The sequence below is a fragment of the Podarcis raffonei genome, chromosome 6, assembly GCF_027172205.1.
Source record: "Podarcis raffonei isolate rPodRaf1 chromosome 6, rPodRaf1.pri, whole genome shotgun sequence".
Classification (NCBI taxonomy): domain Eukaryota; kingdom Metazoa; phylum Chordata; class Lepidosauria; order Squamata; family Lacertidae; genus Podarcis; species Podarcis raffonei.
Genome location: NC_070607.1, coordinates 95029535 through 95056247, shown reverse-complemented (window position 1 = coordinate 95056247; position 26713 = coordinate 95029535). Strand labels below are relative to the sequence as shown.

General features: G+C 47.7%; 1 protein-coding gene across 6 annotated transcripts in view; it reads left to right on the top strand.

Annotated features, from left to right (window-relative positions):
• Window positions 1-843: 843 nt before the first annotated feature.
• The window catches only part of LOC128416613 (tyrosine-protein phosphatase non-receptor type substrate 1-like), a 123132-nt gene continuing 97262 nt past the window's right edge, over window positions 844-26713 (top strand). Inside the window, exons 1-2 of one of the 6 annotated variants that reach the window (XM_053394597.1) lie at window positions 844-1228; window positions 2159-2246. In XM_053394597.1, the coding sequence (XP_053250572.1) occupies window positions 2162-2246 (85 nt within the window). In that variant the 5' untranslated portion in view covers window positions 844-1228; window positions 2159-2161. The other 5 variants (XM_053394594.1, XM_053394592.1, XM_053394591.1 and 2 more) reach the window with 5 other exon arrangements.

Here is a 26713-nt window from a genome sequence, read left to right as displayed (position 1 = left end):
AGGCTCTGTGGTTTAACCCATAGCGCGTCCCTTACCTTAGCTAAAAAGAGATGATACGCATTTTGCGAACAGAAGCCCCCAGATCCATTCCCCAGCACTTTCCAGCAGAAAGTAGCCTAGATATGGGAGGGCTGGTGGAGAGTTTTTCCTGCCTAAATCCTTGGGAGGCCCCTACCTCAGCGCAGTAGTAGACCCTACTAAGCTAGAGCTAGGTTCAGGACCCTATCTTCAAAGGTAGCTCCCTCTCTTCTTATTCAGGAATAAATATCTATTAGCCCCTCTCTCCTCCTCCTCCTCCCTGGAATGAAATCCTTCCTGATTTCTGTGCTTCCTGTTTATTTCCTGCCACCATCATCCGCTCACCTCCTTCCTGCATCCCTTGTCTGACAGTCCCATCCTAATTCCCCGGGCAGGCTTTCCATTCATTTCACCGAAGCTTTTATCAGCTTTCTCTCTCTCTCGTATTTTCCTTGGGGAAGAGTTGGAGTGGTAGCTGGGAATGCAAGAGGACCAGGGCGGGGGGGGGTGTAGGTTGGTGGGGGAGAGGAGAGAGAGTTCTCAGACGGAAGCACTTTGCAGAAGCCAGACTTTGTGCAACAGGGAGTCTCCAATTCTCCCCCTGACCCCTCCCTCTCGGTCTCATTTTCAGCCTTCTTTTGAAAGCCTGGGGAGAAGAACCCAGGAGTGTTTTTCAGGAGACAAAGCTGCCTCCCTTTGCAAAGGGAAGGGCAAGCAAAGGGAGGAAGTCTCTGAATTCTCCCAGCCCACCTTAAGAAAAACAATGTGTGGCTGATTCCAGGCAGGCAGGGGTGACCTTACAAAACACAAAAAAAGCAAGTTGGCTTGGAGCGAGGCAGGCAGGCAGTCGTAGTGGTACAGCCTCCCTTGTGCTCTTTCTACACCCCCCTCCAGCCTTTTCTTCCGATCGCCTCTGTCCAGCTTGCTTTGTGAAAAGCTAGCTGAGGGGAAAAGAGAACTAGGACTGCGTGGAGCCGTTCCCAAAAAGCTGGCTTGCCTACTAGAGAGAGAGAGAGAAGGGGGGGAGACGACTCTTTCTTTTCTCCTGAACTGGTACATTGTTGGGAAAAAAACAGAGCCCCATCAATGCTAGGCAACGGGAGGAGGGTGGGATGTCTCTGAACCACCAGCAGCAGAGAGCAAGAAGGCGCTGCAGAGAGACACAAGCAGACTGACAAGCGCAGCTAGGCAGGGTCCAAGGGCTGCAAAGGTGACACAGAAGAGACCACCTCCCTTGTGTCCGCAGGGGGGGGGGTCGTCTCCCTTCTCCCCTTTTCCTGCAGATTCTGTCGCCCCGTCTCCTCCTGGCATTGCTGCTTGGGGAGGCGTGCAAACCCCAGCCCCGTTCCGAGGAAATGTTTTTCCTCTGCAAAAAAGGGAAAAAAAACATCTCCCCTTCTTCTGGTTTCTTGTGACTCTTAAGGTTTCCTAGTGCGACTGGTGGAAAGGCCTGGAAGAGGAGGAGGAGGAACAGGGAAGGGAGGGGGGCACCCCAGCAGCCTTGGCATGTGACTGCCTGCCTGAGCAAAAAGTGGCGATTTTTTTTTCCGCCGGTCCCGGGGCGAGCGAGGAGCGAATTCTCGAGGTGCGCGCGTGTGTCGGTGTGTCTGGGGCGCTGCGCGCTGCAGCGGATGCTGGCCAGGTGAGTCTGTGCCCGGCTGCGTGGCTGTGTTTGCGTACGTGCTTTGCCAGGCACCCGGGAAAGGATGTTGTTGCACAGTCCCCCCCCCCCCCCATGCGCCTTCCTCCCGTCTCCCTGCCGCTTTCCCCGCCGCTGCCCTGATGTCCTCTCCGTAAAATATTAATCTCCCTTTAACCGTTTTTAGCTGGAGATGTTTCAGGAGGAAGGAGATGGAGGGAGGGGGGCATAGAACGACTGATTTCATCGGCTCTGGAAAATAGGTTGGGTTTGGGCTCTCCCCCACCCCCACCCTGCCGATGTCTGTAGACGAGGAAGTAAGGTTGGTTTCCTCATTTTGGGGATGGAGTGATGCGGGGGTTTGCTTTCTTCATCTTCCTTGGCTTCGCCTGCCCTTCTCTCAAAGAGAGAGAGAGACAGAGAGAGAAAGCCGCTAGAAGCACCCTCTGATTTCCTCTTCATGAAACTCTTTTTCTTTTTCCCCCTTCTTCCCTCCAGTAGCAAATGACCATGGACGCTCCCGGGCTTTCTTCCAGAGGTTTGCTGACCTGTCTCCTGCCTCCCCTGCTGCTGTTCTGTAGCTGGTCAGGTAAGAAGAGCTTCTTTCCTTTTCCATCCAGAGCATCTTCTGCTAAAGGACATGTCTGGGTTTTGACTTCGATCTGTTCGCCTCCCTCCCCCCCCCTTCTCCTTGCAAAAACCAGTTGTCTGGTCTTGGCATGGTCTTCGGTTGTCGCAGCTCCTTAACAGAGCAAAAGGACGGATTTGTGTTTTTGTTATTACTTGGTTTAAGGGAGCATTTGCAGGGCTGATGAGTTGGTTAGGAAAAAGACCTTGATCCCTCTCCTTCCTTGCAAGATCCCCCTCCCCCCCTCCAAACACCACCTACGTATGGTTTCTATCTACGGTTGTGCCAGGGCACGCTCAGGAAATGTTCCCTAAAAAGCCGGAGCTATGCAAAGGCTTCCGAATGATATAATGTTGAGCTCTGTTCGTGAAGGTGGTGGTACTGTTGCAGAAGGCGCTGAGTCCGCCTGGCATTTGGCTGGCATGCACAATGAGGTGCCAGAGGAGAGGAGAGCTTCGGAGATTAGATGGGCATCTTGTGACTTCACTGCCTGTCTGCTTGCGGAGTGAGGAGGTTGTGCTGCTGGTGATGTGATTTAGCACTTGTGTCGCTTTTTAAAGACTCGAAAGCACCTGCTGTCTCCTTACAACAGTCCTATAAGGCGGGGCAGCATTGTCCCAGTGTGGTTTATATGGACTGTGTTTAGCAACAAGTATGTGTGTGTGTGTATGCGTGCAAACAGTTCTACCTTCATAAATCCCTGAACTGCTCAAGTCTTTCATACTTCAAGAGATCATCTCTTATGTTTGCTGCAAACTTGGGTTCGTTGGCAATGCCCTCTCTGGAATGTGGCTTGACCTATTGCCAAAGGCAGAAGATGTTCCAGCGGTTTAGTCTTCGCTGAACCTCTTTTTCACCAGAGGGTCACCAAAGTCTGGGCTCGGGGGCATCTTTCTGGAGGCTGTGGGCAACTTGTCTGCTCCAGCAGGCGTTGAGTGATGGAGACAGCAGGAGCTCTGCGTGTTCGTGTATCTTTATCCCATTTATATTATTGACTGGCTGGCTGTTTTACCTGAAGGGATGGAAACTGTACGTTTCAAGGCACCGCTTCTCAGCTTGAACAGCTCTCTTTTGCTCTAGGAACTGTTCCTTGAAGTCCGTTGCTCTTCCCATTTTACAGATGGACACCGCTAGGTTGAGAAGGGTGTGTCGTGAACGCCCCACTGTCACCACTACCCTGGAACTGTGTATTCTCAGCTGAGCTGCCTTAGATCCTGTCCTGCCAATATTTTGGGGGCAACCCTGTATAATGCCAACAGCACATCCCTTTTTAGGTTTTGATTCTTAGAAAGAGATAGTTACAAAATACAGCCCTGCACCTTGAAGATGACCTCCAGCTCTTCTAGGAGAACCAAAATGCATTTGTGCCTGCTATCAAAACCTCTCTCCAAGTCTCAGCCTCTCATCCTCAAAATGGGAGTACTGGCCTGGCTTTGATGTGGCACTTGTAATGGCAGGTTAATTGGAGAGCTGGCTAGGATCCAGCTGGCTGTGTACTGCAACAATTGCCCGAAGGCAAGAGGATATCCTATACATCCCCAGCATGTCCTTGCCCAACCTTTTTCTTGGAAAGTTTTCAAAAAGGAGGTTCTGCTGCCTCCCTGGCTTCCTGATAGGTGCCTATCCAACCTTCGCTAATTGCCATCGTAGGCAGCTTCATTCTGTGGCTTAGATGCTGCTTAAAAGTTACGTTTTTGGTTAAACCGTAGGGAGGGAGAGAATATATAGAGACTTGCCTTATATGAAGATCATAGGTCCATAGCCTGCAGTATGGCAAGGCTGGTAGAGCAGAAGACTCTTAATGCCAGAGTTGTGGGTTTAAGCCCTGGCACAAAAGGATTCCTGTATTGTAGGGGGTTGGACTAGATGACCCTTGGAATCCCTTCCAACTCGACAGTTCTGTGATTCTATGAAGCTCAGTATCCTCTGACTGGCAGCCTCTTTCCGGGGTTTCAGACAAGAGACATTCCCAGCCCTAACTGCAGATGCCAGGGATCAAGACTGTTGTCCTCTGCATGCAAAGCAGATGCTATGCTGCCGAACCAAGGCCCTATGCAAACAGAGAAAGCAGCTTATGCAGAACGCTGCTTCGCGTAGCTCATTCAGTACGATCTATACTCTCCACGGTTTCAGGCAGAAGCCATTCCTGGCCCTACCGGGAGATGCCTGAAACCAAATATGAGACCGTCTGCTTGCAGATGTTCAAGTGCAAAGACAGCGCTGCGAATGAGTGTTCCTGCAGGAAATGTGTGTGCTTCAGCCAGTGTTTTCCACAGGACCCTCGCAAGCAGCGTATGACTGTAGCCCGACTGTGCATGTTTTCTGGGAAGCTTATTGAGGCAGCGTTCCCAAACGGGTGCTAAGTGCTAGGCTCTCTTTTGTGACTTCCACGGCACAGCCGAGCAAACAATGGTAACCTGTAAAGCAGAAAAGAGTTGGCATGTACGGTGAATGCACACAGCCTTTGCACACCTATGTACGTGAGAATTCAGACAGAGGTCGGGGTTCCCAGCTGCACTAATCTGCCCAGCCGCTTAAACATGTGAGTGTGTGTCATAAACGATGTCCACACTTCACAAGTATCCTGCATTGTAATGTGTGAGAACAATGCTCTGCATTTATTCACACTTCCAACTCCCCAAACTGCTTGTTGTTCCAAAATCCTTATGCCTTTTAATAGACCAGGCATCCCCAAACTCGGGCCTCCAGATCAGGCATAGGCAAACTCGGCCCTCCAGATGTTTTGGGACTACAACTCCCATGATCCCTAGCTAACAGGACCAGTGGTCAGGGATGATGTGAACTGTAGTCCCCAAACATCTGGAGGGCCAAGTTTGCCTATGCCTGCTCCAGATGTTTTGGGACTACAATTCCCATCATCCCTGACTACCGGTCCTGTTAGCTAGGGATGATGGGAGTTGTAGTCCCAAAAGATCTGGAGGGCTGAGTTTGCTGTGAATGTTTTTGGTTGTGCTGATGGAAAGCAGTGGCCTAATAAAGATTTTGGACTTTTCACACCATCCAGCAAAGCTGCTGTTTTACACCTTTTTCCTATACCTTCTCATTGTCAGCAGCAACCTGACAAAGGCGGCATAATGTGGGGAGGAGGCCATGAAAGAGGGGTTTGCTTAACCCTCCCCACTCCCCTTGGCCAATTCATAGTTGAGGTGAGTCATAAGAAGCGCTTGGCTGCAGGATCAGGCCAAAGGCCATCTGGTGCAATGTGGACATCCCATGAAGCTGAGTGTTGGTGGATCAAAGGAAGTCCTTCTTCAGGCAGTGTGTGGTTAATCTCTGGAACTCCCTGCCACAGTAGGGAATGCTGGCCACCAACCTAGGTGGCTTTTAAAGAGCATTCAGCCAATTCATGGAGGAGACGTTCTGCTCTGCCTCCACAGTTGGAGCAGCGATGCTTCTGAATACCATTTGCTGGAAACGACAGGAGGGGAGAGTCGCTCTGGTGCCCGGATCCTGCCTGCGGATTTCCCATAATGGGCATCTGGTTGGCCACTGTGGGACCAGAATCATTGGACTAGGGCAGGGGTAGGCAACCTAAGGCCTGGGGGCCGGATGCGGCCCAATCACCTTCTCAATCCGGCCCACGGACGGTCCGGGAATCAGCGTGTTTTTACATGAGTAGAATGTGTCCTTTTATTTAAAATGCATCTCTGGGTTATTTGTGGGGCATAGGAACTCATTCATTATTATTTTTTCCCAAAATTTAGTCCGGCCCACCACATGGTGTGAGGGACCGGCCAATGGCTAAAAAAGGTTGCTGACCCCTGGACTAGGGGGACTAGGCTAGTCCCTTAAATGTTCCCTTGGAGTCTCCAAACCCCAGGAAGCTTCTGTCTGGCTTAGGGAGGGAAGTGCGATGCTCTGATGGGTCCAGGAGCCCTCCTGCCACCTCCCCAAAGCCTGGGAAGCTTCGGCCCGGCTTACGGAGGAAGACAAGATGCTCACACACATGACGTCAGGACACCGTGACGTCAAACCCCTGCCCACCCCCCCCATCACCCTTGCAAGCTGGCACCTCTGGACCTAACTGTTTCCCCTTTGTAAAATTCACCGCACGCCCCTGGACCCGATGGGTCATTGGCCTGATCCAGCGGGCTCTCGTTATGTTCTTATGCCCAGGGGCTAAGCAGAGGCCGTAAGCAGGACCCGAGTGGAACAGCTCCCTCCATCACTCTGTGCCAGCCTTTGCCAGCCTAAATGCCATGCAGATCTTTTGTGCCCACAACCTGGGACTCAAAGGTGTTGCAGCTCAAAGCATCTGCCTGGCACACAGTTGATGAAGGGCTGATCTGCTCTCCGGCCTGCGAGGAGCCTGGAGAGAGTCGCTCTTGCTTTTCTCTCTTTCCTTCCTCCTCCTCCGTGACAGCCGCCCCTCCCCATCCCTTCCACGTCGCCACAAACTGTCAACATAATTTCTTTAATCTAGTCTCTCCGTCGGCTAAGCGCATCCACAGGCGTTCCTCGTATGATTTGCTCCATCATCCCCTCTGATTCACTCACACGCGCGTGTAAGCGACTCCCAGCCCAGTGTGCGATCTCGGTTGGAAAGGGAAGTTCTATGGGTGGGGCAAGGCTGAATCTCACCTCCCCCCCTTCACCCTTTGCCAGGCATCCAGTCGCCAACTGATGCTGTGGCAAAGGATGAGCATGTGGAATCAGCTCGTGGTTCGCATCGCCCGCACTCTGCAATTCTTGTCATTGCTGGCAACCGTCTGTCTCGTGCGCCTCCTGGGGTGAAGTCAACCCCCTGCGTTGGCAGCACAAAAGTGACTTCTCTGGGCCACAAGCCTGGGCAGTGTGTATGGAGGTTCTGGGCAGCCTGGGGAACAGTCAGGGTATAAATAAGTATAACGATGACCCTAATTACAGAGCTAAGGAGTAAATTCTACACAAACCCAGAGCAGAGTCCCTAAGGAAGTTGGATGGAGCCTTGTATGCCTCCTTCTGGGGGCAGGGGGCAGGCAGGTGTGGGGGTTTCCCTGGTCCTGAATGGGGTAACTGTGCCCCTGAAGGACCAGGTGCGCAGCCTGGGAGTCATTCTGGACTCACAGCTGTCCATGGAGGTGCAGGTCAATTCTGTGTCCGGGGCAGTTGTCTACCATCTCCATCTGGTACGCAGGCTGAGACCCTACCTGCCTGCAGACTGTCTCGCCAGAGTGGTGCATGTCTGGTTATCTCCCGCTTGGACTACTGCAATGCGCTCTACGTGGGGCTACCTTTGAAAGTGACCCGGAAACTGCAATTAATCCAGAATGCGGCAGCTAGACTGGTGACTGGGGGTGGCCGCTGGGACCACATAGACCGGTCCTGAGAGATCTGCATTGGCTCCCAGCACGTTTCCGAGCACAATTCAACTTGTTGGTGCTGACCTTTAAAGCCCTAAGCGGCCTCTGTCCTGTATACCTGAAGGAGCATCTCCACCCCATCGTTCAGCCCGGACACTGAGGTCCAGCTCTGAGGGCCTTCTGGCAGTTCCCTCATTGCGAGAAGCCAAGATACAGGGAACCAGGCAGAGGGCCTTCTCAGTAGTGGCGCCCGCCCTGTGGAACGCCCTCCCACCAGATGTGAAGGAAATAAGCAGCTATCTTCTCTTTAAAAGGCATCTGAAGGCAGCCCTGTTTAGGGAAGTTTTTAATATTTAATGCTGTATTGTTTTTAACACTTGATTGGGAGCCACCCAGAGTGGCTGGGGAGACTCAGCCAGATAGGCAGGGTATAAATAATAAAAATTATTATTATTATTATTATTATTATTATTATTATTATTATTACTGCTACTATTATTATGGCAACTGCTGCAGCCAAGCTGGTGCCAAACCGATTGCTCTGCTTGCCTTTGGACCACATTAGCCAGGCTGAAAAGGTGGGCAGGTTGTCACCTGGGCAGCCCAGGACCTCTAGACACACCGCCCAGGCTTGCTCCCTGGGGAGGTGACGTTCGTGCTGCTTACCCAGGGGTTTGACTTCACCCTTGGAGGAGCACTCCATTGTCTGTCGAGACAGATGGATGCCAACAGGTTTATCAGGCTGTAGAACAGGCATCCTTAACCTCGGCTCTCCAGATGTTTTTGGGCCTACAACTCCCATGATCCCTAGCTAGCAGGACCAGTGGTCAGGGATGATGGGGATTGTAGTCTCAAAACATCTGGAGGGGTGAGGTTGAGGAAGCCTGCTGTAGAAGCTGTGCACCCCTTGCAGTTCTAGTAGGCGAGGCCTAGCCACCCTTCAGATTTTCCCCAAGAACTCATTGCATGGAACTAAAAATGTGGCTAAAGCTACAGCAGCGGCAGCAGCTGAAGGATTCTGAGCTGGCCCTGAAAACACCAAGCAGAGAAAGGGTTAAGCACCCTTTCCTTTCTAGCCACAAGTAGTGCCAACACCCTCCCAGTGATGCTTCATTTTGGACCCTTCCCAGAGTGACAAATTGGTTAAGACTAGGAAATGAGATAAATGAGGGTTCCCTATTTGTTCCCTATTTGGCCCCTGAAGCTCACTGAGTGGCCTTGGGCCAGCTGCTTCCCCTTAGCCTACCTCGCAAGGTTGTTGTGAGGAATAACTGAGAAGGGGAGAAGAAGCATTTATTTCTTTAGCGTGTTTATATTTTGCCTTTCTCCCAAGCAACCATTTACACCACTTTGAGCTCCTTGGAGGAAAAGGTGAGATATAAATGCAATCAATAGAAGGCTTGCCTGGGTTTAAAAACATGTCTCTGTGAAAAGCAAGTCACTTCCCATCATTTCATGTTGTTGATTTGGGGGGGGGGGCCTTCTGTGAGGTGCAGAGCAGGTTAGCGTGAGTGACCTGGTGGACCTGTGTCAGAGTAGTACCATTTCAGACTGGGAAGGAGGAAAGGTTAGTAAAGCAGAATGTTCCCCCTGAATAAGGTGTTTCCAGACGACCAGGTTATGTAGCATTTTCCCTGGTCGGTTTGCAGGGAAATTAGACTGCACTATTTTCATGAATCTGTTTGCGGGGAGGTTAGATGGGTGGTTGCCAAACTTGTTTGGGGCACTGCCGCCCCCTTGGCTCCATACGTTCATCCCCAGCGCCTTCTACTCTATAAAAAACATCGTTCAGAATAGCACTTTCATGACCCACTAAGGAAGATAATAGCACCATAAAATTCAAAACTGTAACGATCAACTGCACATTTATCCCAAATCCAATTAAAACTATTTAGTTTAACGAATTAAACAAAATTGATGGACTTGATACCAGATTTCCAAAGCATGGTAGTCGTTTAGACCTCCAGTGTTCCTCTGAAACCCACTTGCCTCTTAGCATCCCACTACAATTCCCATCATCCCTGACCACTGGTCCTGCTAGCTAGGGATGATGGGAATTGTAGTCCCAAACATCTGGAGGGCCAGAGTTTGTCTATGCCTGGGATGTTGCATCAAAGCAAGTCTTATCTCACCTCACCTTCCTCATTGCAAGAAGTCTAGCCTTCGGGAGAAATTGGGTTTGTTGTTTAGGATCCTGCAAAGCACTCTAATTGCCCAATCTGACTATTGCAGCATGTGATTGAATCTTGCCCCCAAACAGCGGCAGGCTGGAAATTCCCTTATTTGCACATAGAAAACTACCATGTCAGGGAGGAGAAGGCTAGTCTAGTCTTCAGTGTGTGGTTCTCTGTCTGCAGGGATATCCGTGTGTTTTTCTTCCTATTTATCTTGCTTTTATAAACCACCTTTGAAGCTTTGTTCAAGGATAGTATATGAAAAAGGGAATAAATGAACAAGTGCCGTCCAGTTATAGGTTTATCCTGCCTCATCACCTGTTTTGTGAGAATCTTCATATCATATCTTCAGAATTAGGTCTTTAAAATGTTCACATCTTCCTCTGGCTTCTTGTTTCCTGTTTCCTCCTGTCCTCAAAATGCTGATAATCTGCCAGTCATGCTTTGATTGCACAACTGCCATTTCTGTGTAAAAACCGTTCTGCTTTACTTTTGGGCACTTCACATTTAACACATTCAAGGTTGTTAAAAGGAAGGAAAAAGGATTATGGAGAGCTCCAAAAAGGGTACAGTATCTCCAAACTGAGTGAAAGGACAGTAAAATGGCAAAGGCAGCTCCAAGTAAAATGTAAAGTAAACTTAAAGGACCTCTGGATGGTTAAGTCCAGTCAAAGGTGACTATGGGGTGTGGCACTCATCTCAAATTTTCAGGCAGAGGGAGCCGGCGTTTGTCTGCAGACAGCTTTCCGGGTCATGTGGCCAGCATGACTTCTGGTGCAACGGGACACCGTGGCGAGTGCCAGAGTGGTACCTATTTATCTATTTGCACTGGTGTGTTTTCAAACTGCTAGGTTGGCAGGAGCTGGGACAGAGCAATGGGAGCTCACCCTGACACGTGGATTTGAACCGGTGAGCTCCCAATAGGCAAGCCCAAGAGGCTCGGTGGTTTAGCAGCTCCAAGTAAACCAGTGTAAAGGGGTGCATGTCAGAATAAAAGTGTTTAACAGGTATGCTGGCGGGGTCTGAGCTGGTGGCAACTGACCAAGAATGAGATCTTGGAGTCACAGTGGGTATTGTAGAGCTGGAAAAGTCTCAAAAAGAGGGAAAGGGGGGTGTCGCAACTTCCCTATGAACAAAGGTTGCAGCATTTGGGACTCTTTTAATTTAGAGAAAAGACAATTAACAGCAGATGTGAGAGAGATGCATAGAATTATTCATGGTGTGAAGCAAGTGGCGAGGTCTCCGCTCTCTCAGTGCACCAGAACCTATGGACTTCCAATGAAGCTGGTTGGAAGATTCAGGAAAGGAAGGAAGACAAAGGAACTTCTACACACAGCCATAGTTAAACTATGGGACTCCCTTCTTGATGGCCACCAACTTCAACTTCTTCTTCTTCTAAACCACAGAGCCTAGGACTTGCTGATCAGAACGTCGGTGGTTCGAATCCCCACGACGGGGTGAGCTCCCATTGCTCAGTCCCTGCTCCTGCCAACCTAGCAGTTCAAAAGCATGTCAAAGTGCAAGTAGATAAGTAGGTACCGCTCCGGCGGGAAGGTAAACGGCGTTTCCGTATGCTGCTCTGGTTCGCCAGAAGCAGCTTAGTCATGCTGGCCACATGACCCAGAAGCTGTCTGCAGACAAACGCTGGCTCCTTCGGCCTATAGAGCAAGATGAGCGCGAAACCCCAGAGTCGGTCCCAACTGGACCTAATGGTCAGGGGTCCCTTTACCTTTACCTTATACCCGGGGGTCTCAGGGCAGTTCACAGAATAAAATCAAAATATAAAACCACAAAATACATACTCAAAAACAACCTAATAACCCCCCACCCACCCCCCCAAAACACATTTTTAAAGGGCATAGGGTCCTCACAACATTTAAAGTAAGACAATTTACAAACCTGGACAGGAGCCACTCATTGGAAACTTAGGTAAAGGTAAAGGGACCCCTGACTATTAGGTCCAGTCATGACTGACTCTGGGGTTGCGGAGCTCATCTCGCTTTACTGGCCGAGGGAGCCGGCGTACAGCTTCCGGGTCATGTGGCCAGCATGACTAAGCCGCTTCTGGCGAACCAGAGCAGTGCACAGAAACGCCGTTTACCCTCCCGCCAGAGCGGTACCAGTTTATCTACTTGCACTTTGATGTGCTTTTGAACTGTTAGGTTGGCAGGAGCAGGGACCGAGCAACGGGAGCTCACCCCGTCGTGGGGATTCGAACCAACGACCTTCTGATTGGCAAGTCCTAGGCTCTGTGGTTTAACCCACAGCACCACCCGAGTTGGAAACTTAGATGGCTTTAAAAGAGGATAGGAGAGGTTCATGGGGGATCCAGCTATCAGTGGCTGCTAACTATTGTTACAGGAATTTATGTATAGGTTGGGGGGGTTGCCCCTCCAGCAGATATCTTGCACATGAAGCCCACTACCAAAACTGGCACAATCACTTTTGTGACTTTTGTGATTCGTTCCCACAAAACACTTCATCAGTTTCTTCCTATCTATTCAAAGGGCCTTTGCTACACAATACCAAATGTAACAATTCACTGATAAATGTATCTATGTACTGGCTCACTGGGAAAACTTCAGAAATTCATATAGACATGTGAGCTCAGCTACTCAGCAGCCCCTCTGCCTGAGTGATAATTCCTGCCATCCTGATACCTGAGTGCCAGACAGGTAGCCATTCCAGAAATAACAAACCCAGATGAAGACAAAAGGGTGTGATTAGCTTGGCTGGGAAACAGGGAAATGTAAATATATTTTTTGTTACACTTGATGGGTGTTTGGTGGAGGGCAAGGGGAACCATGGGGCAGGGTCCAGGATGCTCAGATTACTGCCACCAGACCTCCCCTTTCATCATGTAACCATGATGTATGAGTGATGTAGTTTGGGGGGGTGTAACATGGGGATTAGCAGCTAATAACAGTTTGGGGGCTCTTTTGTTGGGGGCTTCCATCTTGTTCCACCTTGTGGCAGGTGGGAGTCCTGTCGCGACAGTCTTCAATAAAGACCGAGCCTACTGGCTGCTGTTTTGCTCTGGTATTCCTGGCTGGTGTCCTTGTTTTTTGTCCAAGGGAACCCTCAGATTTCTCCATTAACACTATGTTGGCTAGGTACTATCTTCCCTGTTGAGGGGAGTAATTCTTCTTAATCCCAGTTGCTCAGAGCTGCAGGAAGGGCTTGGATCCTGCTTGCACAGCCATCTGGTTGGCCAATATGAAGACAAGATTCTGGGCTAGATGGGCAATTGGCTTGATTGGCTTATGTTTTTAGCATGCAGTGGTGAAATTCAGACCGTGACACTTACTGGAGACGAGTGACTGCATGACTAATGCATGCGCCTCCTTTTTTCTTTTTTGCTGCAAGTGTTGGCAAAAACAAAGCACATGCTTCTTGCAGCAGGCAAAATGGAAAGCGGTCAATAACACTTGGAAATTCAGCTATTAAGTAAGAGTAATCAGGCAGGCACCTCCTGGTCCAGGGAATAGGCCTGGTCTTAAACGGTGCGCCTAATTGAACTGCTGGTGTCTGGTGGATACTCATGACAGCATCTTGGTTCTCCTGTGGAAGAAAATGGTGGGAATGACAAAGTCGAACATTACGGATGCAATCCTAAACTGTGGGATGCGTTCAGACAACCAGGATCAGGAGTAGTCCAGAAACGAAATCCTATAAGGAACAGTATAAAGAGCTGGGTTTGTTTAGCCTGCAGAGGACAGTGGTCTTCAAATATTGGAAAGGCTGACAGGTTGAAGATGGAGTGGACTGGTTTCTCTTTCTAGACAAGAACCAGCAGGCAGGAAAGCTGCAAAGAAACACATTTTGGTTAAATGCTAAGGAGAAACTTCCTAGCAGGAAGAGCTGTTCAGCAGCGAAGGGGGTTGTTCCAGAAAGGTGGTTAGTTCTCCATTACTGGAGGGTTAAGCAGAAATTGACCATCTCTGAGAGGCAGTGGGCTGTAGTGGTTAGAGCGGTGGACTTGGGAGAGACCAGGTTTCAAATAATAATAAATAAAACTTTATTTGCATTAGCCAATGGCCATAGCAATAGTAAAACATTACAGTATACGCAGAAATAGAAATTTGATATAAAAGCGCAATTTAAAGTCCTGAATCAGCAGTCAGTTAGCGGCCCTTATTCTGACTGCCCCCGCTGTGAACCTAACAACCTTTGCTGTTATCTGCTCATTTTGATCTGATAGAAGAAACGAGCTTGTGGCAGTGGTTGAGCGCCCTGGGATGGTTAGTACGAGTGGGGTGATGATCTCGTTCCTCGGGTCTTTGTAGAGAGTACAGGACAGGAGGACGTGTGCCGCTGCTTTGGTGCTGCCATCTCCACAGGGGCAAAGACGTTTCTCAGGCGGATTCTTTTGGAATCGACCCTCAAGTACCGCAGATGGCAAAACATCCAGTCTTGCAAGTGTAAAAGCACGTCTGTATTTTGGGATAATGTTTGTGCAGATATGGGGCCAGAGAATCAAAATGGAGAGGTGGAAACTGAACATACCAAGGGCAGAATTTCCTAAAAGTGGCCAGGTTGTTCTAGTGCTCGATATCTTTTAGACGTTTACCAATTAGTCTGTTTGCTTTGCTGTTGTTGTTTAGTCGTTTAGTTGTGTCCGACTCTTCGTGACCCCCTGGACCAGAGCACGCCAGGCACTCCTGTCTTCCCCTGCCTCCCGCAGTTTGATCAAACTCATGTTCATAGCTTTGAGAACTGTCCAGCCATCTCGTCCTCTGTCGTCCCGTTCTCCTTGTGCCCTCCATCTTTCCCAGCATCAGGGTCTTTTCCAGGGAGTCTTCTCTTCTCATGAGGTGGCCAAAGTCTTGGAGCCTCAGCTTCAGGATATGTCCTTCCTGTGAGCACTCAGGGCTGATTTCCTTCAGAATAGATCGGTTTGATCTTCTTTCAGTCCATGGGACTCTCAAGAGTCTCCTCCAGCACCAGAATTCAAAAGCATCAATTCTTCGGCGATCAGCCTTCTTTATGGTCCAGCTCTCACTTCCATACATCACTACTGGGAAAACCATGGATAGGTTTGATCTTTTGCAGTCCATGGGACTCTCAAGAGTCTCCTCCAGCACCATAATTCAAAAGCATCAGTTTGCTTTAGTGGGGCCCATAGTGAGTAGGTGTTTTGGGGATAGGCCATAAGAGGGAAGTTTTGGGTCGACAATTTTAAGCCAGGCACTTTTATGGGAGTCTTGCCAGGTTTCAAATCCTTACTCAGCCATGAAGCTTGGGCCAGTTTCTTACTCTCAGACTAGCCTACCTCACAAGGTTGTTGTGAGGTCAAAATGGGGAAGAGGGTGAAACATGCATGCTTCTTGGCGGAGATGTGAACTGTAATAATCATCTTTCAGGAGTTGCAAGATTCCTGCCTTGAGCAAGAGCTGGTCTGCGTGACCATCTGTGTCCCATAGAACCCTGGAACTGTGTGATTCTGTTAGGGAGCAAGCCCCATTCTACTAAGCAGGAGCCTTACTCAAACATGCTTGCAGAAGAGGGTGTTTAGGCAAGCACGCATGTATCAAGGTGAACCCAGCGTGCCTGGGGAAGGAGCTAATTGCTGGCTTGTTGTTATTATATTTGAGCAAAAATTATATTATGTTTAACTTTATGTATGGGATTTAGAGTGTCTTCAGACTGCCAGTGTTTTGTGAGAGGGATTCGAGCGAATACCAGAACTTTAGCTTTTCACACTTAAAGTGGATTAAAGAGCTCTGTCGCTCTAGTGCAACAAATCCTCACTAAAAAAGCCAACAGACTTTTCCGTGCTTTGACAGGGACAAGGGAATGCCTTGGAAAATGTGGGATGAATGAATGATTAAGTGGAACACATGTAAACCCCCCGCAAGCAAATTGGAATGAAGGCTCATTCTCACATAACCGCCCTGTAAACAAATCGGAACTAAGGTTCAATAAAGACCAGATACAGTTTTAAGTTCCGCATAAGCTTTGCGCAAGCAAATCAGGAGGAATGCTCAACAAACAATTCATCTGCAGGAGCCCTTAATGACAATTTTACTTGTACACTTCATTGACCTTTAAGGAAGAAAAATAGAATAGTATAAGTAGCAGAAATTGGTGCAATCAATTTCATAACAGATGAAGGATTTTTTCTTTTTATAAGAAAATAATATGTCCTTTCCCCCCAAGCCTTAGTGGTTGGGCATTCTACATCATGACAAGTGTGGGGTGATCAGGATTTAGTGCTTAACAGTCCCAGGGTCTGTTTGAGAGGGAAGGAAAGAAGAGTTACTTTCCCAAATTCCAGCTGTTGCCTCTTTCCCCAGTCACGAAAACGCTAGTCCATGGAGAGAGGGCTTTGGCTAAATTCTTGGGCTCTGAGCAATGGGTTTGGGGAGCATGTTTAGGGCCTGATCCTGCACTTGGAAATATCTATGTGTGTCCCCTAAAGGTAGCTGTAGATTGTGTTGCCAGGTCTGTCAGAAAGGCAGTATCGACCTCACAAATGATCGGTTCCTCCATAGCTATTAACTAGTGAAAAATCCAGAGGCAGGGGCACTGGACCTCTCAACACCAGTTGTTAGGGGAGGGTTGATTTCTCTGTGATTGTGGGTTTCCCAGAAGCATCCACCTGTCCACTGTTAGAAATGAGGTGCTAGGCTAGATGGACCCTTCCGGTGAAGCACCAATGTCATTTGCAATGTTCTAATGGACTCAATGTATGGAAATGAGAGCTGGACCATAAAGAAGGTTGATCGCCAAAGAATTGATGCTTTTGAATTATGGTGCTGGAGGAGACTCTTGAGAGTCCCTTGGACTGCAAGAAGATCTAACCGATCCATTCTGAAGGAAATCAGCCCTGAGTGCTCACTGGAAGAACAGATCCTGAAGCTGAGGCTCCAAGACTTTGGCCACCTCATAAGAAGAGAAGACCCCCTGGAAAAGACCCTGATGTTGGGAAAGATGGAGGGCACAAGGAGAAGGGGATGACAGAGGACGAGATGGTTGGACCACTTTCTCGAGGCTACCAGCATGAGTTTGACCAAACTGCGGGAGGCAGTGGAAGACAGGAGTGCCTGGCGTGCTCTGGTCCAGGGGGTCATGAAGAGTCGGACACGACTAAATGACTAAACAACAACAGTGGACTCAATCTAATGGATTCCAAAACTTTCATTCCTGGGCTAGATTTGCAGGCTGCAGAGGAGGCTGACGAAAAAAGGATTTTTGGCTGAAGCTCGCCAATGTTTTATGGCAGCCATCGCCAGCCTGATGCTTTCCAGATGTGGTTGAGTTGCAACTACCATTAGCCCAAGCCAGCATCAGTTGTAAGCCAATGATATCTGGAGGATACAGCTTGACGAAGGTTGCTGTTTTGATCTCCCTTCCCCCCCCCCCCCGGTTCCCACATCCATCCCTCTCCAAACTTTAGCCCCTAACAATTCCTCTTCTCTTCCCAAGGATCTATTTATGTAGTTGTGATTTGCAGATCTGCTTTCCTCCCCCCCCCCTTCCCTCTGTAGCATTTTAATGTGGTGTGTTCCTATTAAATGATGATGCATTAGCTCAGCTCCCCCAAATCAATTTGGAGCCACCTGCAAGAGCAGAGGTCTGTGCCCTCGGGATTCTATTCTGAGCTGTCTCGTGACTGCAGAACCGAGATCAAGTTGGCGGGGGAGGCGTCTGCCAAGGGGTGGAGGCGGCTGGCATCTGCAGGAGTGAGGTGTCTGCTTTCGAAGTTGGCAGCGTTCTGTAAAAACAAAGTGAGACTGTGGATCGGGCAGAACAAAGGCAGAACAATTTTTTTAAGAATTTCCCTGTTGTTCTGTTAAATTACCATGCCACAAAATAAAGGGTGTGTTGTTGTTCTGCTAAATGGCTTCTGCTTCTGCTGTTGCTGCTGCAGGATAATGTCTGTGGTTTGGGCTTTGAGGGTGGAACAGGGCTGAAAATGCAATCAGCTGGTTGCAGTATGCTGTAGTTAGTTTTTAAGCTGTTCCCCGCCGTGGCGTTATTAAAGTTGGCAATATAGAGATTTGTGCGGAGAAATAAAGTGGGGAATGCAAGGAGTGGGGTTGCGGCGCTGGGCCAAAACCAACACCACACATCTCAATTCATTTGCATCCAAGGAGCTCTGAATAGTGTGCATAGAGCTGCCCTTCTCCTTCTCACCACCCTGAGAGTAAAGATGGGGTAAAGGTAAAGGTAAAGTGACCCCTGACCGTTAGGTCCAGTCGTGGCTGACTCTGCGGTTGCGGCACTCATCTCGCTTTATTGGCTGAGGGAGCCGGCGTACAGCTTCTGGGTCATGTGGCCAGCATGACTAAGCCGCTTCTGGCGAACCAGAGCAGCGCACGGAAACGCCGTTTACCTTCCCGCCAGAGTGGTACCTATTTATCTACTTGCACTTTGGCGTGCTTTTGAACCGCTAGGTTGGCAGGAGCAGGGACCGAGCAATGGGAGCTCACCCTATCGCGGGGATTTGAACTGCCGACCTTCTGATCGGCAAGTCCTAGGCTCTGTGGTTTAGACCACAGCACCACCCGCGTCTCTCAAAAAGCCCTAAATGCTGCAACAAAAACTAATTTTTTAAAAAATGCAGCAAACTTTCCTCCCATGGGGAGTTGCTGCTTCCCCTTGTTCATTTGGCCTGTCCTTTTCTGAAATTTCTCCAACCCTGCAATGTCCTTTTTGAGGTGAAGAAACCAGGACTTGTTCACTGTATTCCAAACGCAGTCATGCCGTAGATCTATGTTCCCTTCCTTTCCTAATGATCCCTATCATGGACTTTTTCCTGTTTCACAGCTGCTGCACGCTGCGTTGACATCCTTCCAGATGTCAGAAGTGCACACAGGGTCGCCATACCTGCCTCCGAACCTCGCAAATGTCAACCCGCCTCATTCCTCATCGTAGCTGCAGCCCCTCGCAGAATTGCTAAAAATGTTTTGACTGGGTTTTGACTGCAACAGAGGCAGAGATGGACACTTAACTTTAAACGTAGCACTCTGGTTAACACCAGGGATACTTCACAGATGATTCTGGGCAGGGGCTCAGTAATTTATGCTGCTCAAGACAGTTTTCTCCTGTAGGCTTCCTTTCCTGTCAATCAACGCCAGATGTCCCATCACCAGATGCCCACCGCATGCTGATAGCCAGACACAGGTCTTCTCTCCTTAGCCAGACGCCATCGCCAGTCAGTCAACCATATGATTAAAAAAGTGCACTGGTATTCAGTGTATCATTGAAACATAAACTAATAGCATAATCCATTGCAATATTCCTCAGAGAGCACGGCGGTATTTTTTGAACTATTTATAGGCTGGCTGTTATCTTTGTGGATCCCAAGGAGGGGGTGGGGGCTACACATAAAATAAACAAAATCATATAATACAGAATGATAAAAGAACACTTAAATCGGAATGGGACTCTCATAGGCCTCAAGCCAGCATTGTCACAGGTCAGGGTTGATGGGATTTGTAGTCTTATTGCCCATTCATTCAGTTTGGAGAGGTCCTTTTCAAGCTCTTGACGATCTCTCGTAGTTTTAATGCCCCTGAAGAACGTTGCATGCTTAGCAAATGGGGCCACCTCCCTGTTTAACCCTAGCACAAGATCATTTATGGAAAAATTAAAAAGCACAGGTCCCAGTACCAATCGTTGGGGGGAAACTCTACTTTTTACATCTTTTCATACAGAGAACTGGCCATTTATTCCTGCTCTCTACTTCCTGCCTAACCAATTCCTGATCAACAAGAGGACCTCTTCTCTTATTCCATGAAAGGGGAGTTCGCGTAAGAGTCATCAGTGAGATGCCTTGTTGAAAGCTTTTTCATGATGTGTATCTCAATGCTTGTTGACACACTCAAAGATAGTGTCCATGACACAGGATGTCCTTTGCAGATGCCATGATAGCTCTCCTTCAGCAAAGCTCTTCTGTATCCACGGTTATTTTATCATTAGCAATGGCTTCCGCCAGTTTTTCCAGGACAGACCCAACGCTAACCAGCCTGCAATTTCCAGGATCCCCATGATCCCATTAAAAAATAAAAGGTGTTACATTGGCTGCACTCCAGTCTTCAGGTATGGAAGCTGATCTGAGGGACACGTTACATAATTTTGTTAGAAAATCAGCAAATTCACATTTGAGTTCTTTGAGAAGTCTTGGGTAGATACCATCTGGACCCAATGATTTGTCAGCTTTAATTTTTTTCTTTTATTAGGCTTAAAACTTTATCTCTCATAATCACTATCTGCCTCTGTTGCTCAGACCTCCCTTCCTACAAAAGTTAGCTCTGGTGCTGGGGTCTGCCGTATATCATCAACCATGAAGACTAATGCAAAGAATCATCCAGCTCATCTGCAATTTCCTTATCCTCCCTTAGCACCAGTGCCAGATTTACGTATAAGCTAAACAAGTTATAGCTTAGGGCCCCACTCTCTTTAAAAAAATTTAAAGGGGGGAAAAAACTGGATGTATATTTCCAAAATATAAGATAAAAAACACTATTAATATACTTCTTCTTAATTGTATTTCACTATTAATATACTTCTTCTTAATTGTATTTCACTATTAATATACTTCTTAAATGTATTTCAGTTCAAAAAATACATATTTTATTATGTGCAAATGGCTTTAGATACCTATTAGGCCCATAAATTACCATATAGCATACATTCAACACAAAAAATAGTGACAATTTGTTGTTGACAAAGGACAGCTGGACATTTAAAGGGCCCCATTACCTTCAGTAGCTTAGGGCCTCATCCAGCCTAAATCCCGCCCTGCTTAGCACCTTTGACTCCTTTATCATCCCAGTGTCCAACCGCCTCTATAGACGGACTCCTGCAACTAACATGTTTGAAGAAGTTATTATTCTTGGGTTTGATGTTTTTAGCAATGTGCTCCTTACATTCTTTTTTGCATGCCTTATGTCTGCTTCCTTTTTCTTTTGCCAAAGTTCCTATTTTTATCTCTTCATTTGGACAAGACTTGCATTAGCGAAAGCACGCCTCTAGTTAAGAACAGTTTCAGGTTAAGAACGGACCTCCAGAATGAATTAAGTTCGTAACTAGAGGTACCACTGTGCTTTAATACCATCATGGTCACAGCTCCCAACTGACTCAGGAACACTCAAGATTAAGTCTAGCGTCACCATCTCTCTGGTTGATTCCAACTATTCTAAGGCACAGTCATTGAGGATACAGCCGTACCTTGGAAGTCGGACGGAATCCGTTCTGGAAGTATGTTTGACTTCCAAAACATTCGAAAGCCAAATCATGGCTTCTGATTGGGTGCAGGAAGCTCCTGCAGCCAATCAGAAGCCCCGGAAGCCCCGTCGGATGTTCGGGTTCCAAAATAACGTTCAAAAACTGGAACAATCTCTTCCAGGTTTGTGATGTTCAGGAGCCAAAACGTCCAAGTTCTGGGGCATTCAGGATCCAAGTTACGACTGTATCTAGAAATTTTACCTCTTTGTTATGTCCAGACTGAGGAAAGTTGAGCTCACCCTTTATTACAAAATTTATTTGGTGTTCCTCCTTGTTTTCATTCTTCACGTTAAGATCTCCCTGAACATTTTTGATCAGGGGGTGATAGCATGTCCCAAGTACATGGATCCTAATATCGCTAGCCACAACAATTCTGTGGCAGAGTCTGCACATTTTGGGGATTCATAACTAGTTGGATCAATGCTCTTTGATGTACAGAGCAACACCACTTCCAGTATCCTCTCCCATCCTTCCTGGTCAGGTTATAGAGTAATGCAGTTTTCCAACCAAATAATGTGTACAAAAACATGTGTATTGGTGGGAAAGCATACATAAAAAGGCATATGTTTCTGAGACATACAGTGTATATTATATTGGAGAAAATTGCTTCTAAAAATGTGCTTATCAGGAAAATTTGCATACAAAGCTGTGTATATTCAAAGAAATTTGAATTAAAAGTCGGACATATTTTTGTGCTAACTTCTTTTTTCTTTAAGGCATTGGTATCATGCAGGGGGGATGGGACGTGGGTGGCGCTGTGGTCTAAACCACAGAGCCTAAGCCTTGCTGATCAGAAGGTCGGTGGTTCGAATCCCCACCACGGGGTGAGCTCCCGTTGCTCGGTCCCTGCTCCTGCCAACCTAGCAGTTCGAAAGCACCTCAAAGTGCAAGTAGATAAATAGGTACCTCTCCAGCGGGAAGGTAAACGGCATTTCTGTGTGCTGCTCTGGTTCGCCAGAAGCGGCTTAGTCATGCTGGCCACATGACCCAGAAGTTGTACGCTGGCTCCCTTGGCCAATAAAGCGAGATGAGCGCCACAACCCCAGATTCGGCCACGACTGGACCTAATGGTCAGGGGTCCCTTTACCTTTACCTTTACCTTACCATGCAGGGGTGGGTGGGTATCTTTGGCAGTGAGTTTCATCCTGCTGTGACTCCTGAATAACCCTGCCCCCCCTCCAGTTTCTGAAATGCCCTGTTAAATGGGTCAGTGAAAGGGGTGGATGTGTCATTTTGCTTCAGAAATCTTTGCCTACAAGGTATCAGGTATTTTCCACCCTACCTTTGCTAATGGCTATTCAAGGCTGCATGTTCGGCTTTTAAATGCTCTTGGGGCATATAATACACTGAAAGGTCTATCAATTTTGTACTGGGTTAATGACTGTAGCTTCCCCCAAAGACTCCTGGGAGTTTCAGGTTTTTGTGAACCCTCTGTTGGAAATCTCTACTCCTATAGAACTAGAGTTCCCCAGGATTCACTCTAAAGATCATTTATCTATAGTGTAGACTACAACTTCCCAGGTAACTGGGTAAAGACTTGCAGTCTTATACTGCAATCCTAAGCATTTTACTCTGAAGTAAGTCTCACTTAGTCAAATATGATTATCCTCTGCAGGGTCAGATTTAGGTTTTATATGTCCAGCTGTCCTTTGTCAACAACAAATTGTTGCTGGGTTTTTTTGTGTTGAATATATGTTATTTGGTAATTTATGGACCTAATAGGTAGCTAAAGTCATTTGCACGAAACAAAATATGTATTTTATCGTAAAATATATATTTTATGTAGGCACCCTATACAGTGGTACCTTGGGTTACATACGCTTCAGGTTACATACGCTTCAGGTTACAGACTCCGCTAACCCAGAAATAGTGCTTCAGGATGAGAACAGAAATCGTGCTCCAGCGGCGCGGCGGCAGCAGGAGGCCCTATAGGCTAAAGTGGTACTTGAGGTTAAGAACAGTTTCAGGTTAAGAACAGATCTCCAGAACGAATTAAGTACTTAACCTGAGGTACCACTGTATATAGAAATGAACAAACCAGTGATATTTTAGGGAGCAGGCTAGCAGACGGGGCCCATTACTTATATCATAGGAGCCTACGCAACACAAAACACAGTTGCTGTATGTGGGTTTTATTTTATTTGTTTTTTATCTTACATTTTGGAAATGTACATCCATTTTTTTTTCTTTATATTTTTTTGGGAGCCCCAAGAGAGTGGGGCCCTAAGCTATAGCTTTCTTAGCTTATACGTAAATCCTCTGGTATGTTCCTGATTGTTCTCACAGTTTCCATTATGATGATTATTTCTTGCCTTTTTTCCTATCAAGGACTCAAGGCAGCTTACAGCTAAAATTTTATTTCTTTCCATTTATCTGCACACGATCCCTTCCGTTGCACTTTTTTTCCCCTTTACAACAACCTTGCGAGGTAGGTTTGGCAGAGAGGTTGTCCTTGGCTCAAGGTGACGTATCTGTGTACAGCGATATCAAACACAGGAGAAGCTTCCTGGTATATGATGTCCATGTTTTCATCTGAGGAATGTTATCTGAGGCTGCCCTAAATTAGGCAGCTTTTCCTAATATCTATCCTAAATCTGCCTTCCTGTCCAAGCCATTTATTCTTGCTTGCTTGCTTGCTTGCTTTGTCCTTGGTGAATACATTCCTTCCCCCTCCTCCCACATTCTTTTGCATATATTAAAAAGTGGCAGTAAATTTCCCTTTTTTATATATACCTCGTTTTCTGTGGGCCAAATACATCCTGTTTCTTCAGAGTTCTCTCACAGAAGTTTGTCTCCTGGATATATTGTACTCTCCTTCGTCTAAACAATTTCCAGGCTTGTCAACAACGTTGAAATGTGGCTCCCACTTAAGTATTCCAGAGCAACGACTTAGATAATGCTTTGCTGAATATCTCCGGTTTTGGTTTGATTGGTGCAGAAACTCTCTTTCTCTCCCCACACAAATCTTACATTATCCGATATAAACCTTTCTTTCCCCCAATTATCTTTGGAGCAATTTTTAACCCTGCCCTGTCTCTGCTTCCTCTCTCTTGAATTATTCAGAAACACACACATAAAAGAGTGAGCGTTCGTTTCATGGAATAAAAAGTGTTTCCTCCACCACCCCGACTGTTACTTTTGCTCCCCAAATCAAAACGGGAAAACATCTGATGCAGATCTCGCATTACAAAGCATTTCACATACTTTATTCTGGTAATCCTTGCAGTAATTGCGTAAGGTGCACCAACAATATTATCTCCACGACTCTGAGAAAAGGGACTTGTCAAAGGCCACCTAGCTACTTACGATCTGAGACAGGATTTGAACTTGAATTTTTGAGGGCTTGGCTTCTGTGACCCCTGTGCCGTATCTGTTCAGGAAAAGCACGTTGGCATCCAGCCACTGTTGCTGGCTTGAGTTCCCTTCCTTGTCTCTTGGGAGCTGCTTTTACACATTAAAAAGGGTAAAGGGACCCCTGACCATTTGGTCCAGTCTCGAACGATTCTGGGGTTGTGGTGCTCATCTCGCTTTATTGGCCGAGGGAGCCGGCGTACAGCTTCCGGGTCATGTGGCTAGCATGACTAAGCTGCTTCTGGTGAACCAGAGCAGCACACGGAAATGCTGTTTACCTTCCCGCCAGAGTGGTACCTATTGATCTACTTGCACTTTGACATACTTTCAAACTGCTAGGTTGGCAGGAGAAGGGACTGAGCAACGGGAGCTCACCCCGTCGTGGGGATTCGAACCGCTGACCTTCTGATTGGCAAGTCCTAGGCTCTGTGGTTTAACCCACAGCGCCACCTGCACGGAAAACCCCAGTTAGCTTGTGTGTGCATGTCACAGTCCCAAGCCTTATGGACTTGCTGTTTGCTCCAGTTGAGCACTAAAGCACAATTTTCCCCAGAAGAAAGCACTGGGGCAAGAGGAAGTGTAAAGGAACCCACAGTCAGGGGCGGAGGAAGGGGGTTCCAGTGGGGGCAGGCCGCCCCGGGTGTCACCACTGAGGGGGTGACAAAATGCCATGCTGCACTCACCGTGGGGCCTGCAGCATGCCTGAGCCACGTGTCTCTCCTGGGAGTGACACGGTGGCTTGGGCGCCCGCAGGCTCCATGCTGCCCCAAATTGGCTCCAATCAAATTGACTCCAAGCCAAAGGAAATCAAATTGGCTCCAAGCCAAAGGCAAGGCGGAACAACTCTGTCTTACAGGCCCTGCGGAAATAAATCAGATCCTGCAGGGCCCTGGTCTCATGAGGCAGAGTGTTCCACCAGGCCGGAGCCAGTGTTGAAAAGGCCCTGGCTCTGGTTGAAGCTAATCTAACTTCCTTAGGGCCAGGACCTCTAGGGTGTTGCTATTTATGGACCTTGAGGCTCTCTGTGGGGCAGACCAGGAGAGGCAGTCCCGTATGTACGAGGGTCCTAGGCCATGAAGGGCTTTAAAGGTCAAAACCAGCACCTTAAATCTGACCCTGTACTCCACCGGGAGCCAGTGCAGCTGGAAAAGCACTGGGTGAATATGCTCCCATGGCAGAGACCCCGTGAGGAGCCTCGCTGCAGCATTCTGCACCCACTGGAGTTTCTGGGACAGCTTCAAGGGCAGCCCCGTGTAGAGCTAATTACAGTAGTCAAGCCTGGAGGTGACCGTCACATGGATCACTGTGGCCAGGTCGGGGTGGGAAAGGTAAGGGTGCTTTCACTGACATGAATTTGTGTTAGGGGCACCAGGCACCCCTTCCTCTATTCAGAGATAAGATTCAGGGGCCCTGGGAAGACTCTGAAGAATGACAAGTTGAACACACTAGCACAGTTTTTAACAAGACACCCCCCCCCCCAAACAAAAAGGAGACAATGGCGAAGAAAGGAAATGGGAACTGCCCTCAGTACTGGAGCATATTCTGGTTTGGGCCTGCAAGACAGCCCTCTATGATGCTAAAGGAAGGTCACAGAAACACAGAATTGTGAAGTGTAGAATTATTAAGGTCATCCTTCCGACCCACGAGGAGGGAAGTAGAGCCACTGGCCAATCATACAGCAGCCCTGATCACACACCAGAAGTGGTGCTCAGGTTGAGGAAAATAAGAAATTCTCCGCTGCTGAAATTTTGCATGCACTTAAAGCAGTTGCAAATAAGTTGAACTTCTAGATGATTGGTATGTTTCACTCGTAAGACGTGATGCATTGAACAGCCAGGGTTATAGGCTGTGCTGTAATGACCCAAGATTATACGTCTCCAAAATGGGGAAAACATTCTGTAAGTACTAGGCTGCTACCTACGTAAATTGACAGAGGGAAATTGCTTTTGTAAATGGGAGCTGGATCTTTTTGAAGCTAAGGAACAGCTTTCTTCATTTTCCTCCGACTGATGATGAAAGAGGTCTATCAGCTATGGGGTTGTGCATTTTTTTGATTGGCGTGATACAGTCCTGCAGGAACAGTGACCTTTAAATGGCAAGTGAAAATGCCCCACCAACCATGTACACATAGACCATCCTTGGGGACCCATCTTTAAGAAGATGCAATATATAGTAAACAGTGAGGAAGCAAATTATTTGGCTGCAAATACTTTTTGGTTGTGCCTCTGCCCTATCAAGTTTGAAGGGTGGTAGCATATGATAGGGCCCATTCATTGGAGACCCCTAGACTTTGGATTTCTTTCCCCTAATGAAATGCATTTGACACCATTACTGTATACCTTCCACTGGCAGGTCAAACACACCT